Raw genomic sequence first — 15,337 nt, forward strand, 5'->3', positions numbered from 1 at the left:
TTTTTAGGTTCTTTAAGAGGACCTTAATACTTTATAAGGAACAATAATCATGAAGGAATGCTACATCTTTAAGATAGCATTTTAAATAGTAAGAGATTATATAAAGTTTAGAAAAATAAGATATCTAAATGACTCATATTCCTTATACTATAAATATAGCCTTATTTGTGTCTAATAATCTAGTAGAAAACTAACTTCATACCCTACAATTACTGACTGCGAGGAACCACCACCTTTCCCTTCCTGAATGAAAGTTGAGTTTTCTTTGACAATCTGTGTAATTTATTCCATTTGCTTCTACCACCTGTATATTTGGTGAGAAAGATAAAGGAAGCTGTAATTTCTATATCTGAAACTGTTAACTGATATTTTAAGATTTTTTTGATCGGAAGAGTATGAACCATTCATTTAACACTGAGCCACAGAACATTATTTGTGATGCTGTATGGGAATATATTGCAAAATGTACATAAACTAACTGAAAATCAAATTGGGAAAATTTAACAGCTTACATAAATAAATTAACCTTCTGTAATAAGGTTTACTGCTTATTAATTGTAAAATTAGAAAAATGTACACAAACCAAAGGAACTACATATAGAAGTGAAATAATTTGCCAAAATAGCAAGGGAATATTCTTTGATCTCCAACCAAAATTCCAACCATTTCTGGTACTCATAATGCTTAGCCCATTTATTCTGTTTTTGGTGGTGTTGGTTGGAGGAGGAACACTGACCAAGATACTCGGGAAATTCCCTGCTCTTTTTCAATTAGTTGTCATGCAATCTTTTACATCCACCAGAACCAGAGGAGCGAGCAGATACCACTTCAGTTTAATGCCGCATCTGAACAACAGCAACTCCGACAATACAGCACCCATAAAATCATAGAAGTTTACAGCATGGAATGAGGCCATTTCGGCCCATCGTGTCCGTGCCAGCCAACAAGAGACTATCTAGCCTAATCCCACTTTCCTGCTCGAGGTCCCTAACCCTGCAGGTTACGGCACTTCGGGCCCAAGTTTCAAATGTCCTCCCAGAACGGCGCAATCCAAGAGGCCCACCTATTTTTTGGAATTAAAAAAAACTTACCTCGCGATTCTCCGAGCCCAGCGGTCTTGTTTCACAGTCAATGCAGCGCAACACAAGCAGCTGGGGGCGGAGCTAGAGCCCTGCGGCAAAGAGTGCCAGCAGCTGCGTGCGTCCTGTCTCCGGGCACCCTATCCCTGGCCGAAGGGACGTCGCCCCCTATCCCGGGCCGAGTGACGTGCCTGCCTTTACCTCCTCGGCGGTGGGGCCCACCTGACCAGCAGCTCTTCGGTGGCGGGCCCCGCCCGAACTCCTCCTCGGCAGGCCCTGCCCAAGCAGTCACCTAGTCGGTGGCAGGCCCCGTCCGAGCAGCACCTCGTCAGCAGTGGGGCTCGTCTGACCAGCTCTTCAGCAGGCTGTTGGAGGGCTCCTGTTGCTGCAGTGAGTAGAAACTTTTAATTTTTTATTTATTAATTGATTTTTTAATTAATTTTTTTTTGATGATTGATTGGTTGATTTATTGATTATTTATTATTGATGATGGCTCTTTATTGGTAAAAATTAAGTGTTTAATGCTTGTAAAATCCCCTAACTTCCCTTCCCCTACCCCCTCCCATCTCTCGCTACCTGCGCCTAATTTATAAAGTGTAGGCAAGGTTTTTCTGAGCGAACAAAAATCGACACTTGCTCCATTCTAAGTTAGTTTGGAGTAACTTTTTGCTGCCTAAACTTGCCAAACAGGCATAAGTGGCTGGTAACACCCCCTTTTGAAATAAAAAAAATTGTACTAAAACAAAACTATTCTAACTAACTAGAACTGGAGCAAACTAAATGCCGAGAATTGCGATTTCTAAGATCCTCCATACTAAACTAGTTGCTCCAAAAAAATAGCGAAAACTTGGGCCCGAAAAAGTGCATATCCAAGTACTTTGTGCTGAGAGTTTCTGCCTCTACTACCCTTTCAGGCAGCGAGTTCCAGAGCCTCACAACCCTCGACATGAAGAAATTTCCCCTCAAAACCTTCTACCAATTACTTTAACTTCTGAACTGCACTGGAGCGTCGCCTAGTTCATGTGCTCACGTCCTAGACTGGAGACCTGAGACCACACCCAAGTCAGAACCAAAATAAATTTATACTCTTCACTGTTACTATCTAGAGCTCCCTTGTGTAATTGGAAAATAGCAATATCATCTTTGGGCATCCACAAAAACTCTGGTCAAACAAAGAAATACCTATTTGATGGCAAAAATCAAGCTTTGCAATACCGAACTTTTAAAAGCATCGAGGAAAGGTTTAAGCACATGTCTGACAATCAATATGCTCACTGGATTAAAATTTATTTGCAACTGTAGGTCATCAATCAGTAAATACAAATTTGGCAGCCTAGCATATTTCTCCAAGCTCTACGGAGTGGTCAAATTGTAAAGATGTCTGAATATGTAAATTCACAGGCTCAGAATTACATCGCGTCTATAGCACAGTAACAGGCCAGTCGGCCCAACTGGTCTATGCTGGCGTTAATGCTCCACGTGAGCTGCATCCTCCCACCCCTCTTCATCTAACTTTATCAGCATATAATTCTATTCCTTTCTCCCTCATGTAACTTCCCATTAAATGCATCGATGCTATTTGCCTCAACTACTCCTTGTGGTGACAAGTTCCATATTTTTACCACTCTTTAGGCTAGATTTTTGGTTGTCGACGAAAACAGTAGTTTAATGCCAAAATTACCGTTTTCGCTGCACTACCGTTTTTAGGCTTAAATTTCTGCCTTTACGTCATCGGTAAACTCGGCGATGCGCGAGGATTCGCGGCACAAACCACAAGTTTCGGCAGCTTTAGTCCAGGGCCGGTAGCGCTGCGAGAGGGGCTTTGGGAGGGGGAAAAAACAAAAATAAAATTGCAAAAAACATTCACAAAACCCTTACCTACTAAATCGCTGAAAAATAATTTTAAAATTATGGGCTAGACTTTCCTCTTTGATCGCTATCACCCAGCCTTAGTGATTTTATTTTTCAGGATTGCCGGAATATCGTCCATTTTAAAAAGTGCGAATTTTGCCTTTTTAATTTGGGCGATAGCCTTAGCGATGTGAAATGGGCCTTAGCGATGTATTCAGTCCTGCAAGGCTGGCATCCATAGCAGTGGCCATTCTGCGCATGCGCGGTTTTCTTTAAGCAAAGAACGTTTCCCACGATTCGGGAGGTCAGGTGTCATCTGCGCATGCTCAGAATGCAAAGGGAGAGAGTGGATTTCTGAGGGAAGGGTGTTTATTGTGGAGCTTTAGATAACTTGGAGATGGAGATGGAGCACGATGAGTCGGGAGTGTGTGTTGGGGAGGGTGGAGGGAGAAGGAGGGCGAGACGGTTCTCCGAAGAGGTGAACGAGGCTTTGGTCCACGAGGTGGAGACTTGGTGGGTACAATTAACCCGGGGTGGGCGTGGGAAACCCCCCCACCCCAAGAACATACAGGAAAATATGGGTTGATATTGCTGAGATAGTCTCATCGGTGGCCCATGATATAAGAGAGCAGACCAGTGCTGCAAGAACAAGTATTAAAATATTAAATTTATAATTGTAATGATACACTGACTCATTAGAATTTAAATCTGCCGGATTGTAATGAAGCTGGCTACTCTTGGGTAGCTTCCCTGTTAAGATTTCGACTGGGGTCGGAACCTGCGCCCTTTAAGTCTAATCTTGCTGAGATACATCTTAATTGCCTGTATTAATTATTACTTAAACGCTTTGATTGAACAATGGGGCCAAAAGAATGACTGGCAACACAGACTGCACTCGGCATTTCTACCATTTTAGTTTAGAAGAATTATTTAATTATATCGCTGCTTGTGTGCTGTGAGCAACTCTTTAACTTGAGCACCTTCTCATTTTTGGTTAGGTTGTTGGATGTTGAATAGCATGCGGAATGACTAATTATGGATTACAGTCTGTGTTTGTTTCCATAATAGTACCTAGGCATTTAGCTTATGCTATGCTCTTGTCAAATTTGCAGAGGAAGTTGTCTAAGAATCAAGCCGAGCATAGGTGGACCGGAGTAGGGCTTTCTGACTTTCACGCCTTGACTGATCTGGAGGATCGTGCCTCTGCCTTGTAGGCACGCATAATCGTTCTGCCACCTGTGGTGGTGCAGATCCCGTTCTTATGCCATGTGAGTAATGTGTAAACCAGTGGTAATTTAAAGTAATTTAATGCCATTTGATTATAATATATGAATGATGTAATGTTATGTATGCAGCTTCTGTACTCTCATGTTAATTACATGTAATGTCTCTCGTTCACATGTATTGCAATACTGTTGCTCCTCGTACATATGCCTGCGCAGCGCAAGCATTCTCATGCCTCCCCTTCTCCTCTACTAACCTCAATTATGTTTTCCAGCTCGCAGGCGCAACGGGAGGCCACTGGAGCATCACCCCAATTGCTGCAGGTCGCGCTCACCACGGGTGAAGATGATACTACTGAGGACGATGTGCCTGTTGAGGAAGTACCTGCGACCACGTCATGCTCAGCGGATGAAGTAGCGGGGCCAAGCGGATTGCAGCAGGGAACTCTGAGTTGTCCAGTGCCCACGGAGGTTGGGTTTGCGAGGTAGACACGCGCTGAGACAGGCAGATGTGAACAAGGACATGATGTCACTGTCGAGGTCGAGAGCTCCTCCAAGCAATTGGTGGGTTGACCAGCAACATTGCCGCACTATCTGCTCGAATGTTGGAGAACATGGGACAGATGGTTGTGGCAATGCGGCGAACAGCCAACTGGTCGATGCCATGCAGCAGGCAATAATTTCGGGATACGGCACCGCACCCCAAGGTGCCCTACCGCCATTAGCTTTGACAGATGCGAGTCAGGAGGAACCAGTTCCTGCTGACTCGGAAGAAGTTTCTTCGGAAACATCTTCTCCTCGGACACCCGAACGGAATCTTCCAACGTCACACCCCGCCCCCCCGACAGCTGCAGCCCTCGAGGTGCTATACTGGCCCCGCTACTAGGGGCTTAAGTGGGAATGGGGGGGGGGGGGGGGGGAAGGTAGAGGAGGGAAGTGTGGCCGCAGGTGGGGGGGCCTAACCTATCTTTGTTATTAAAAATTTGTTGAATGTTGGGGGTTGTGGGAGGGTGTTATCGCTAATTAAAAATTATTTTTGTTGGAAAAATGTTGTTGCCTGTTGGGGATGGTGGTGGCGGGGGGGGGGGGGGGGGGCGGGGGCGGGGAGATGGATGTTAAAGTTCATTGAAATTTTTTTTTACGTCACTTGTTAAATTATTACAATTTTTTATTGAACTTTGCAATTGTTGTGTAGTGTCTTCTAATAACGTACGATTAAACATCAATACAAGGGTTGCAAACAATGGCCAGGCTAAGCCAGAATGAAACATAACGCAACTGTAACTGTCATCAACGTAACTTCACGCAAAGTATTCATTTATGAGCTGCTGACGCAACTGCGTAACTACCACGGGGCTTTACCAGTGGTGTGGCGGGTGGTGGGGGTATGGGTTCATCGCCAGGCTGATTGTCCTTCCCGACATCCTCGTCCTCCTCCTCTTCCCCTCTCTCCTGAAGTGGACCAACAATATCATCTGGCAATTGTTGTCCTCTCCTGATAGCTACGTTATGCAACAAGCAGCACACCACAATGAACTCAGCAACCTGCTCAGGGTGGTATTGTAGGTTGCCTCCTGAGTAGTCCAGGCCTCTGAAGTGCTGCCTCAAAACTCCAATTGTCTTTTTGACAATATTGCATGTGGCTATATGGCTTTCGTTGCAGCGCTTCTCTGCTTCTGTCTGGGGCTTACACAGTGGGGTCATGAGCCAGCTGGCAAGACCATATCCTTTATCCACTAGCATCCAGCCGTGACCTCCTGTCCAACTCTTACAGGTCAGAGGCCGTGCTCTCGCACAAGATGTGCACATCATGGATGTTCCCTGGAAAATTTGCATTTACTGCTATGATTATTTGCTTGTGGTCGACAACGAGCTGCACATTCAGGGAGTGAAATCCCTTTTGGTTCCGAAACATCTCTGCATCGTGTAAAGGTGCTCACAAGCGCCACTGCAAAAAGATGCCCGAAGATTCCGCCAATCGGGTTTTCACCGCGGAGGGTCAAATCACAGCGAAAACCCGGTCGCAAAGTCACCGAAAATCTAGCCCTTTGGGTGAAGAAGTTTCTCCTGAATTCCCTATTGGTGACTATTTTATATTTATGGCCTCTAGTTTTGGTCTCCCCCACAAGTGGAAATCTCTACATCAACTTGATCAAACCCCTTCATAATTTTGAAGACCTCTATTATGGTACCCCTCAGCTTTCTCTTTTCTAGAGAAAAGAGCCTCAAGCCTGTTCACTTTTCCTGATAAGTACATACTCTAAAATCCTTGTGAATCTTTTGTACACTACTCCAGTGCCTCTATATCCTTTTTTATAATTTATAGACCAGAACTGTGCACAGTTCCTTCAGCATCATAGTATTTGTTTAACATTTCAAATACAAGTAAGTGGTGAGCCCCAACTTTATAGTGTTGCTTCAACTATTCTAGGATCATCTCTCACATGTAGCACTGTTTTAGCCTGGTGGAACTGCCTCCATTAACATAATACATAGCATGTAATTTGGATTGTACCATTTCACAAATATATAACTCACCATGCCTATAAATGTTCACAAGCATATTTTGCAAATATGATTGTTCCTAATAATGGCAAGACTTGGATATGAAAGTTTAGCACCTTTCTGTATTCAAAAGGAATTACGTTACAACTCTAATTATTTGCAATGGAAAATTGTTGCAAAATGCATTTTTTTTTAAATAAATCTATTGAATTTCAAAGAAAAAAATTATTTTCCCCTCCTGAATGCTGCACTTTTAAATGTGGCTCTTCTGAGTCTCAAGTCCACATCTGGTGGAAGACCAGTCATATTGAAAAATCACAAACACAAAATTAATTGGAAAATGATGCCTGATAATTGCCAAAATTGGTGGCTGCTGACAACGAACAGTTTCTACCTAAACAAACATCAGCTGAAAAATCCAGATTGGCAGGAACCGACCCCCGATTTCTGCCTGAAGTAAATCAGGAATAACGCATAAACACCTGGAAAGTAACTGCTAGAGATAGTTAATTTGCCCTGTCCTAATTGACACAGAATATACAGCACAGAAACAGGCCATTCGGCCAAACTAATCCATGCCAGCCTTCCTGCTCCACTCAAGCCTCCTCTCATCCTTCTTCATCTGACCATCAGTATAACCTTACATTCCCTTCTCCCTCATATGCTTATCTAGCCTCCCCTTTAATGCATCTACACTATTCACCTTAACTCATCATCATCACATTCTCACCTCTCTCTAGGTAAAGAGGTTTCTTCTGAATTCCCTATTTGATTTCTTGGTGACTATCTTTTATTGATAGCCTCTAGTTTTGCTCTACCTCACAAGTGGAAACACTCCCTCTGGCCTGGATTTTAGCTCGGAAGCATGTTGCGTGCAGGCGGGGAGGGGGGAGGGAAACTGTTTTGAGGTTGGGAAACCCGGAAGAATGGGTTTCCCGAATGCCAAAGCAATTTTTAAATGCAGGGCCACTTTATAGAAACATAGAAAATAGGTGCAGGAGTAGGCCATTCGGCCCTTCGAGCCTGCACCGCTATTCAATAAGATCATGGCTGATCATTCTCAGTTGTTTTCCTTCCCACAGCCAGTCCGATTAGGACGATCGGGCGGGCAAGCCGACAGCACAAGGCCACAGACGAGCTGGCCTGAGAGCATGAGAACAGTAGGTTGACCGGGGGCTTGGAAAGATCCGATTGTGGCCCGGGGGCGGGAGAGGGTTGCTCCAATGGTGGTCGGGGCTGGGGGAGCCAGCAAGGTGGAGAGGGTGGGAGTCAGATGGTGGTTGCAGCTGGGGGAGCGGGCAAGGTGGAGAGGGTGGGAGTCATCATCATAGGCGGTCCCTCGAACGAGGATGACTTGCTTCCACATGAGTTCACAGATGTTTCAATGAAGGACCCGATGTTCCAGTCCTGAACTCCAATTGAAGGGGTGGAAGATGCCTGTGCGTGGATTTTTTTAACGTGTGGTGACCGTTGGTCGCGGCTGGGGGAGCGGGCAAGGCGGTGGGGGTGGGTGTCCGATAGTGGTCGTGGAAGGTCCGATGGTGGTCGGAGTGGGGGGAGGGGGGAAAGCAGACAGATGGTGAGTTTACTGGATAGCTTGTTGGACCTGGAGGGAGCACTCCTGCTCACCCTGGCCCACAAACAGTGCTGGAAAGGCTCTTACCTCATGGATTCAGCCCTTCTCGCCTTTCTCCTGCCGGGTTTCCCGAGGCCTGGGAACCCCGGCCGCCTGTAGTTAAAAACAGAATCACTGTTAAAAAGGCATGCAGCCTCTTTAAAATATTTAAATGACCAACGTATCTCCTGCGAGTGGATAAGTTGCCTGCCCCTCTTTTCCTGTCTCGGTTAAAACCGAAAGTGGGTAGGTTCGAGGCGGGTTGGCTTCCCGTTTCAGATTTTTTGAATTTTAACCTCTGACCTGGCCCCAACCCACCCGTTTTTGGGAGATAAGATTCAGCCCTGTGTGTCTACTCTATCAAAGCCTTTCATAATTTTAAAGGCCACTATTAGGTCACCCCTGAGCATTCGCTTTTAAAGAGAAGAGACACAGCCAGTTGATCCTTTCCTCTATAGATATAACATTGCATTTCTGGTATCAGCCTTTTAAATCTCATGTATTCTCTCCAGTGCCGCTATCATTTTTATGATATGCCGACCAGAACTCTACACAGTGTGGTCTAACCAAGATTTGATAGAAGTAAATCATAACTTCTCTACTTTTCAATTCTATCGCTCTAGAAGTAAACCCTAGTGCTTGGATTTTTTTTAATGCCTTATTAACCTGCGTTGGTGCTTTGTTATTTGTGTATTTGCATTCCCAGATTCCATTGCTCCTCTACCCCATTTAGATTCTTATTTTCCAAGTAATATGTGACCTCGTTATTTTTCTTACCGGAATGTAATAGCTCAACACTTCGGTGTTGAAATTCATATGTCCATTCTACAAGATTATTAATGTCTTCTTGTAATTTGTTGCAGTCCCTCATCAATATTGACTATCCCCCGTAATTTGGTGTCATCCACAAATTTAGAAATAGTGTTTTTGATTCCAAAGTTTAAATCACTCGTATAAATTCTGAACAGTGGTCCCAGCACTGAACCTTCCGGGACCCCACCTTCTGCCACTCTGAATAGCTACCCTTTACTCTGACTCTCTGCTTTCAGTCTTGCAGCCAGCTAGCGATTCATTCTGCTACTTGTCCCCTGACTCCACATGCTCTGGCCTTATTCATTTGTCTATTATGTGGCACCTTATCGAAGGCCTTTTGGAAATTTCGATAAATTGCATCTACAGCATTAGCCTTGTCTACTCTCTGTTACCTCCTCAAAGAATTCAATGAGGTTGGACAAGCAAGATTTTCCCTTTTGAAATCCTTGCTTATATTCATGATTATACTTTTGGTTTCTAGACATTTTCTATTTTCTCTGTTAGTAGGGATTCCATTATTTTGCTACCGCCGATATTAAGCTAACTGGTTTATAGTCCTGGACATGTTCTATCTCCTTTCTTCAATATAGGTACAGGTTGAACCTCCCTAATCCGGAACTCCCTTATCCGGAACCACCCCTTATCCAGAACCATTCCCAGCCACTGGCTGGCGCATGCGCAGAACTCCGACATGAACAAATTGAAGTCCTTCCTCACTGCAGACTCCTGCAATCGCTGGCTCAACCCCACGATCCACCACACTCCCAGCCCCAAGCCAGCCAGCCCCGATATTCCCTTGCTCAATACCTGTACCATCCAATTTAACGTGACCACCCCTCGTCCAGAAAAATCCCTTAACCAGAACAGGCCATGTCCCCAGGGTTCCGGATGAGGGAGATTCAATCTGCATTACATTAGCTATCCACCATTTCATTGGCACTAGAACTTTTTCTAACACATTATTAGATATGTTTAATAGTACCACTGCTATCTCTTCTCTATATTCTTTTAAAATGGGCGGATGCAATCCATCCGGACCAGAGATATTATCCTCCGAGTTTGATGAGTTTATTTAATAGTCATAGAATCATAGAAACTTATAGCACAGGAGGCCATTCAACCTGTCGTGACAGTTCTTCTTCTTCGGCAGTCCCTCAGAGTTGAAATTGACTTGCTTCCACAATAAAAATGAGTTCTTAGGTGACTGATGAGTCCGATGTGGAAACTACAGTCTCGGTCTCAGGTTGGGCAGACATTGGTTGAAGGGCCAGTTGGTTGGAGTGTGCTCCTTCCGCTGTTTGCGCTCGGTCTCCGCTTGATCCCAGCAAAGAGACTCGAGGTGTTCAGCGCCTTCCCGGATTATTCTCTTCCACTTTGAGCGGTCTTGGGCCAGGTGTCAGTGGGGATGTTGCACTTTTTCAAGGAGGCTTTGAGGGCATCCTTGAAGTGTTTCCTCTGCCCACCTGGGGCTCGTTTGCCGTATCAGAACTCCGAGTAGAGCACTTGGTTTGGGAGTCTCGTATCGGGCATGTGGATGATGTGGCCCATCCATCGGAGCTGATCGAGCGTTGTCAATGTTTCGATGCTGAGGATGTTGGCCCGAGCGAGAACACAGACGTTGGTGTGCCTATCCTGCCAATGGATTTGCAGGATCTTGCGGAGGCAGCGTTGGTGGTACTTCTCCAGTGCTTCAATGTGCCTGCTGTATATAGTCCATGTCTCTGACGCATATAGGAGGGCGGGTATCACCACTGCACTGTAGACCATGAGCTTAGTGCCAGGTTTGAGGGCCTGGTCTTCAAACACTCTCTTCCTTAGGCGACCAAAGGCTGCGCTGGCACACTGATGACGGTGTTGGATCTCGACATCTGCCCTTGGTGATAGTAGGCTCCCGAGGTATGGAAAATGGTCCATGTTGTCCAAGGCCTCATCGTGGATTTTGATAATCGGTGTTCAGTACTGTGTGGCAAGGACAGGTTGGTAGAGGTCTGTTGTTTTATGGATGTCTAGTGTAAGGTCCATGCTCTCGTGCGCTACGGTGAACGTGTTGACGATGGTTTGGAGTTCGGCCTCCAAGTGTGAACAGACACAAGCGTCATCTGCATACTGTAATTCAATCAGAGGATGGGACGTCCTTGGATCTGGACTGGAGGCGACGGAGGTTCAACGGTTTCCCGTTTGTTCTCTAGATTAGCTCCACTCCAGTGGGGAGCTATCTGAGGGTGAGATGGAGCATTGCAGCAAGGAAGATTGAGAAGAGCATTGGTGCAATGACACAGCCTTACTTCATGAATTGGGTCTGTGGTGGATCCGTTGGTCAGGATCACGGTTTGCATGTCATCGTGAAGCAGGCAGAGGATGGTGACAAACTTTTGAGGACAACCGAATTTGAAGAGGTTACAGCCTAATCCCTCATGGTTGACAGTGTCAAAGGCTTTTTTGAGGTCAAAGACGGCCATGTACAGAGGTTGGTGCTGTTCCCTGCATTTCGCTTGAATTTGTCACCCGGTGAAGATCATGTCCATTGTGCCTCTAAGTGGGCCGAATCCGCATTGTGGCTCTGGGAGGAGCTCTTCAGCCACAGGGAGAAAGCAGTTGAGGAGGATTCTTGCGATAACTTTCCCTGTGGTAGACAGCAGGGAAACTCCTCTGTAATTACTGCAATTGGACTTGTCTTCTTTCTTGAAGATGGTCACGATTACGGCGTCTGAGATCCCCTGGCATGCTCTCCTCTTTTTAAATATGCCTGTGCAGGCTCTTTGAAAGAGTAGTCGTGCTTAGTCCCACTTCTTGTCCATATACCTGTAAGTTCCTCATCCTCAAGCATCTGTCCAACTCCCTTTTTAAATTATTTATAGAATCAGCTTCCACCACCTGTTCAGGTAGAGTGTTCCAAGTTCAGACAACTCAGTGAAATAAAATCTCATCTAGTTTAAATACGGTTATATCATTTCTAATCACATCTTCCAGTTTCATGTCCACCTCATCTGTCTACCTGGTAAATACTGAAGCAAACTAATTATTTACTATTTCTGGCATTTTGTTATCGCTGCCTGTGATTTTATCCTGCCCAATCCATAGTGGCCCTATTCCTATCCCGACTTTCCTTTTTTTGAAATTTATGTGCCTGTAGAATATTTTACTATTTTGTTTTATGTTCCTTGATAATTTAATTTCATCCTTCTTCTTTGCCTTCCTAATTGTTTTTTGACTTCTCATCTAATCTCTTCGTATTCTCCCATGTCATGCTGTCCATGTACTTAGCATATGCCTCTTTACTTTTCCCTTTTTCAATTTTTCCCTCAAGTCTTTATTCATGGTGTCTCATTAGTGTTGAGTTTATTCTTTTTAGTGAAATATATATTTTCTTGGACTCTGTTGAACACTGTTTTAAATGTTTCCCATTCCTGGTTTACATCATTGTTTGCCAATATTGGTTGTCCATTTTATTGTCCCCAAGTTCTATTCTCAGCCCCATAAAAATCGGCTTTTCTCCAATCTTTTGCCCTGGTCCTCATCATGCTTATGTCCTTCATATCATATTATATTATGGTCACTATTGCCTAGATGTTCCCCTACTTTTACTTCTCTTATCTGCTCTGGTTCATTCCCCATTAATAGATTCAATAGCAAATCCTCCCTTGTTCGGCTTAGTGTTGGGTTAGAAAGGAGTCCTGTACACATTGTAGGAACTCCATTACCTTATCCCCTTTACCTATCTCTTCTGGCCAATTAATTTCAGGGTAGTTGAAACCCCCAAGATTATTGTTTTGTGTGTTTTTATTCATTTTCCTTTGATAACAACTGTTTTCCACTATTAGATGGTCTGTAGACTACCCCTATTAGCGTGATTGATCCTTTATTGGCGTGAGATTGCGGTCTCTCCGAGTGCATACGATGTGCGCATGCACCCGAAGAGGCCCCGCAAGTTCCAGGTTGAGGCCCCTGAACCCGGCACTTGCGATTTGTCAAATTTTGTGTACGGAGATTTGGGCTATTTGCCCAACTCTTGCCAGCGAATGTCCTTCGAACCCTTACGCCTGTAAAAAGCTGGTAATTTTATTTTTAGCACTATTAAAACATTTTTTAAATGCCAGGGAAAGGAACTGTAGACAAATTTCTAGACATCCGTTATGATATTGTGTTGAAGGCCTTTGGATTATTCTTCTGGTCCATAACCTCATTGTGGACCGTGTGTCTCCCCCACCTTGCCCAAACACTGGACAGCACCCAGAGTGTGTCTCACCTGCCCAGGTCTCAGGGCGCCCAAGTGTGGTAGGTCTCATGATCCAGTCACACCCTCAGAGCAGACACACCACCTGGCAGGTTCTTTTCTTTGGGAAAACAGATTTGGAAACAGAAGCTCAACTTGAGTGACGCCATGATCTTCCGCCCCATTTTAAATTAGTTGATGGGGATGGGGAGTAGGGCATGATTTCCTGACTGCCGCTCCCCGATCAGCCCCAGGATTCTATGACAGTGAGAATGGAGGGAGGTGGAGAAGGAAGAGGATGAGCATGTAGGAGTTTCGGAGAATCAAGGTTATGAATGGCATGTTGCTATTTGCTGGAGAATTTCATAGAATCATTGAATGGTTACAGCACAGGAGGCCGCCATTTGGCCCATCGAGCCCATGCCAGCTCTCTGCAAGAGCACTTCAGCTAGTTCCACTCCCCCGCCCTTTCCCCACAGCCCTGCAAATGTTTTCCTTCAGGTACTTATCGAGTTCCCTTTCGAAAGCAGTGATTGAGTCTGCCTCCAGCACCCTCTCAGGCAATTCATTCCAGATCCTAGCCACTCGCTGCGTAAAAAGGTTTTTCCTCATGTCGCCTTTGGTTCTTTTGCCATGCACCTTAAATCTGTGTCCTCTGGTTCTCGACCCTTCCACCAATGGGAATAATCTCTCTCTATCTACTTTGTCTAGACCCCTCAATTTTACACAAACCTTTGATGTAACACCAGCTGTACTATCAGTGTTCTCCCTTTATTCCATGAGAATTCCAAAGAAACCCACGCCCCTTTCGGTGGCTGTCTGGAAGCCACGGAATATTATAGAATTGCTTCTACATGTCTGTGCAGTAGGAGGAATCTCAACCCCCATAGTCACAGTGGGCTGAGTATCCGCTTCTCCTCAGAATTGATGGCCTCACATGTCTGCCTAGCTTCTCATCGAAAGAACAGAGCGCGACCTAGCAGAAAGCGGCGGGCAGGTGAAAAACAGCATGACAAAAATATAGTGGAGCAAGTAATGTAATCATCACTAATTGCCGTGCGTTCTTGTACGAGATGCTGTGGTATTTTTTGAAAGAGGAGAGACAAGGATTGGAGGAATTTACAAAAAGGCTGTTTACAGAGAGTACACAGACGACACTTTCAAAAGCAGAAGGAGAGGACACCAAATGAGCTGCACATGGGAATACTTGGTAAAGAATAAATTGGGGAGATTTTTTCAACTGCGCTAGTTATGCTTGACATTCCATTGTAAAAAGCAACGTATTTTACCATACAGCATTTGACATCTTTCACTTTTCTTGTATATAGGGGAGAGCAAAAGGGGTAGATCGTGACATTGTGCGACAGTGTAAAATCGGGCAACAGCGAATCGGCAGCTCATTTTACATCTCACCCAATTTTTATCTCCACTGAAGTCGATGCAAATAAAAATGGGGAAGTGATGTAAAAGGGTCTGCCGACTCCCTATCACCCAATTTGCACTATCACACAAGATCAACATCTGCTCCACTAACTTCAAACAAGTTTCTGATTTAGTTAGAACTACCAAACAGATAAAGGCTTCACACATGTACTTGCATTGTACCCAGACATCGGGTGTGATCAGTGGTGCCTGAGGTGGTGCAGGTTATTACGCCCAAGGACTACTTAGTTCCTGATGTGCACAGCATCACAGTGCTGGCCCCAAGCACTTTCTGCCTTTAAAGAAACAGGTTGGGTACGAGGCTCATTGTACAAGTTAGGGCCAAGGAAGAAAGAAAAACTTGCATTGCTGGAACCTCATATTGCACCTGGAGCTTTTGACAAGAATTCCAGATGCTCAGTGCCATTTTGCCCTGGAGGCTCTTCAAAGAAAGGTTGTTAAATAAACAGGAAGGGTGGTTTGTGACTGGCTGTGGGGGGGCGGGGGGCAGCTTTCCCCAGTATTGAAAACAAATCTGGAATTTCTTTAAGCCCTTTAGCAGCTGCTGATACCGAATAGCCCATAGATCTCAGAGTTCTTCCGCCATCTGATGCCC

General features: G+C 44.9%; 1 protein-coding gene and 1 long non-coding RNA gene across 8 annotated transcripts in view; one reads left to right on the plus strand and one right to left on the minus strand.

Moving 5' to 3' along the window:
• The window catches only part of LOC139265990 (uncharacterized), a 36,428-nt gene extending 32,252 nt beyond the window's left edge, over positions 1–4,176 (plus strand). For both annotated transcript variants that reach the window (XR_011593667.1, XR_011593668.1), the window contains exon 3: positions 4,043–4,176. This is a non-coding gene — a long non-coding RNA (uncharacterized lncRNA). The remainder of the gene's footprint in view (positions 1–4,042) is intronic.
• The window catches only part of LOC139265989 (transmembrane protein 145-like), a 69,770-nt gene that overhangs the window by 43,367 nt on the left and 11,066 nt on the right, over positions 1–15,337 (minus strand). For 5 of the 6 annotated variants that reach the window (XM_070883687.1, XM_070883686.1, XM_070883688.1 and 2 more), the window contains one exon: positions 203–304. The exons of the other annotated variant lie outside the window; for it this stretch is intronic. In XM_070883687.1, coding sequence (XP_070739788.1) covers positions 203–304 — 102 coding nt within the window. The remainder of the gene's footprint in view (positions 1–202; positions 305–15,337) is intronic. 6 annotated transcript variants of the gene reach the window in all.

Source organism: Pristiophorus japonicus, chromosome 6 (genome assembly GCF_044704955.1).
Source record: "Pristiophorus japonicus isolate sPriJap1 chromosome 6, sPriJap1.hap1, whole genome shotgun sequence".
Lineage (NCBI taxonomy): Eukaryota > Metazoa > Chordata > Chondrichthyes > Pristiophoridae > Pristiophorus > Pristiophorus japonicus.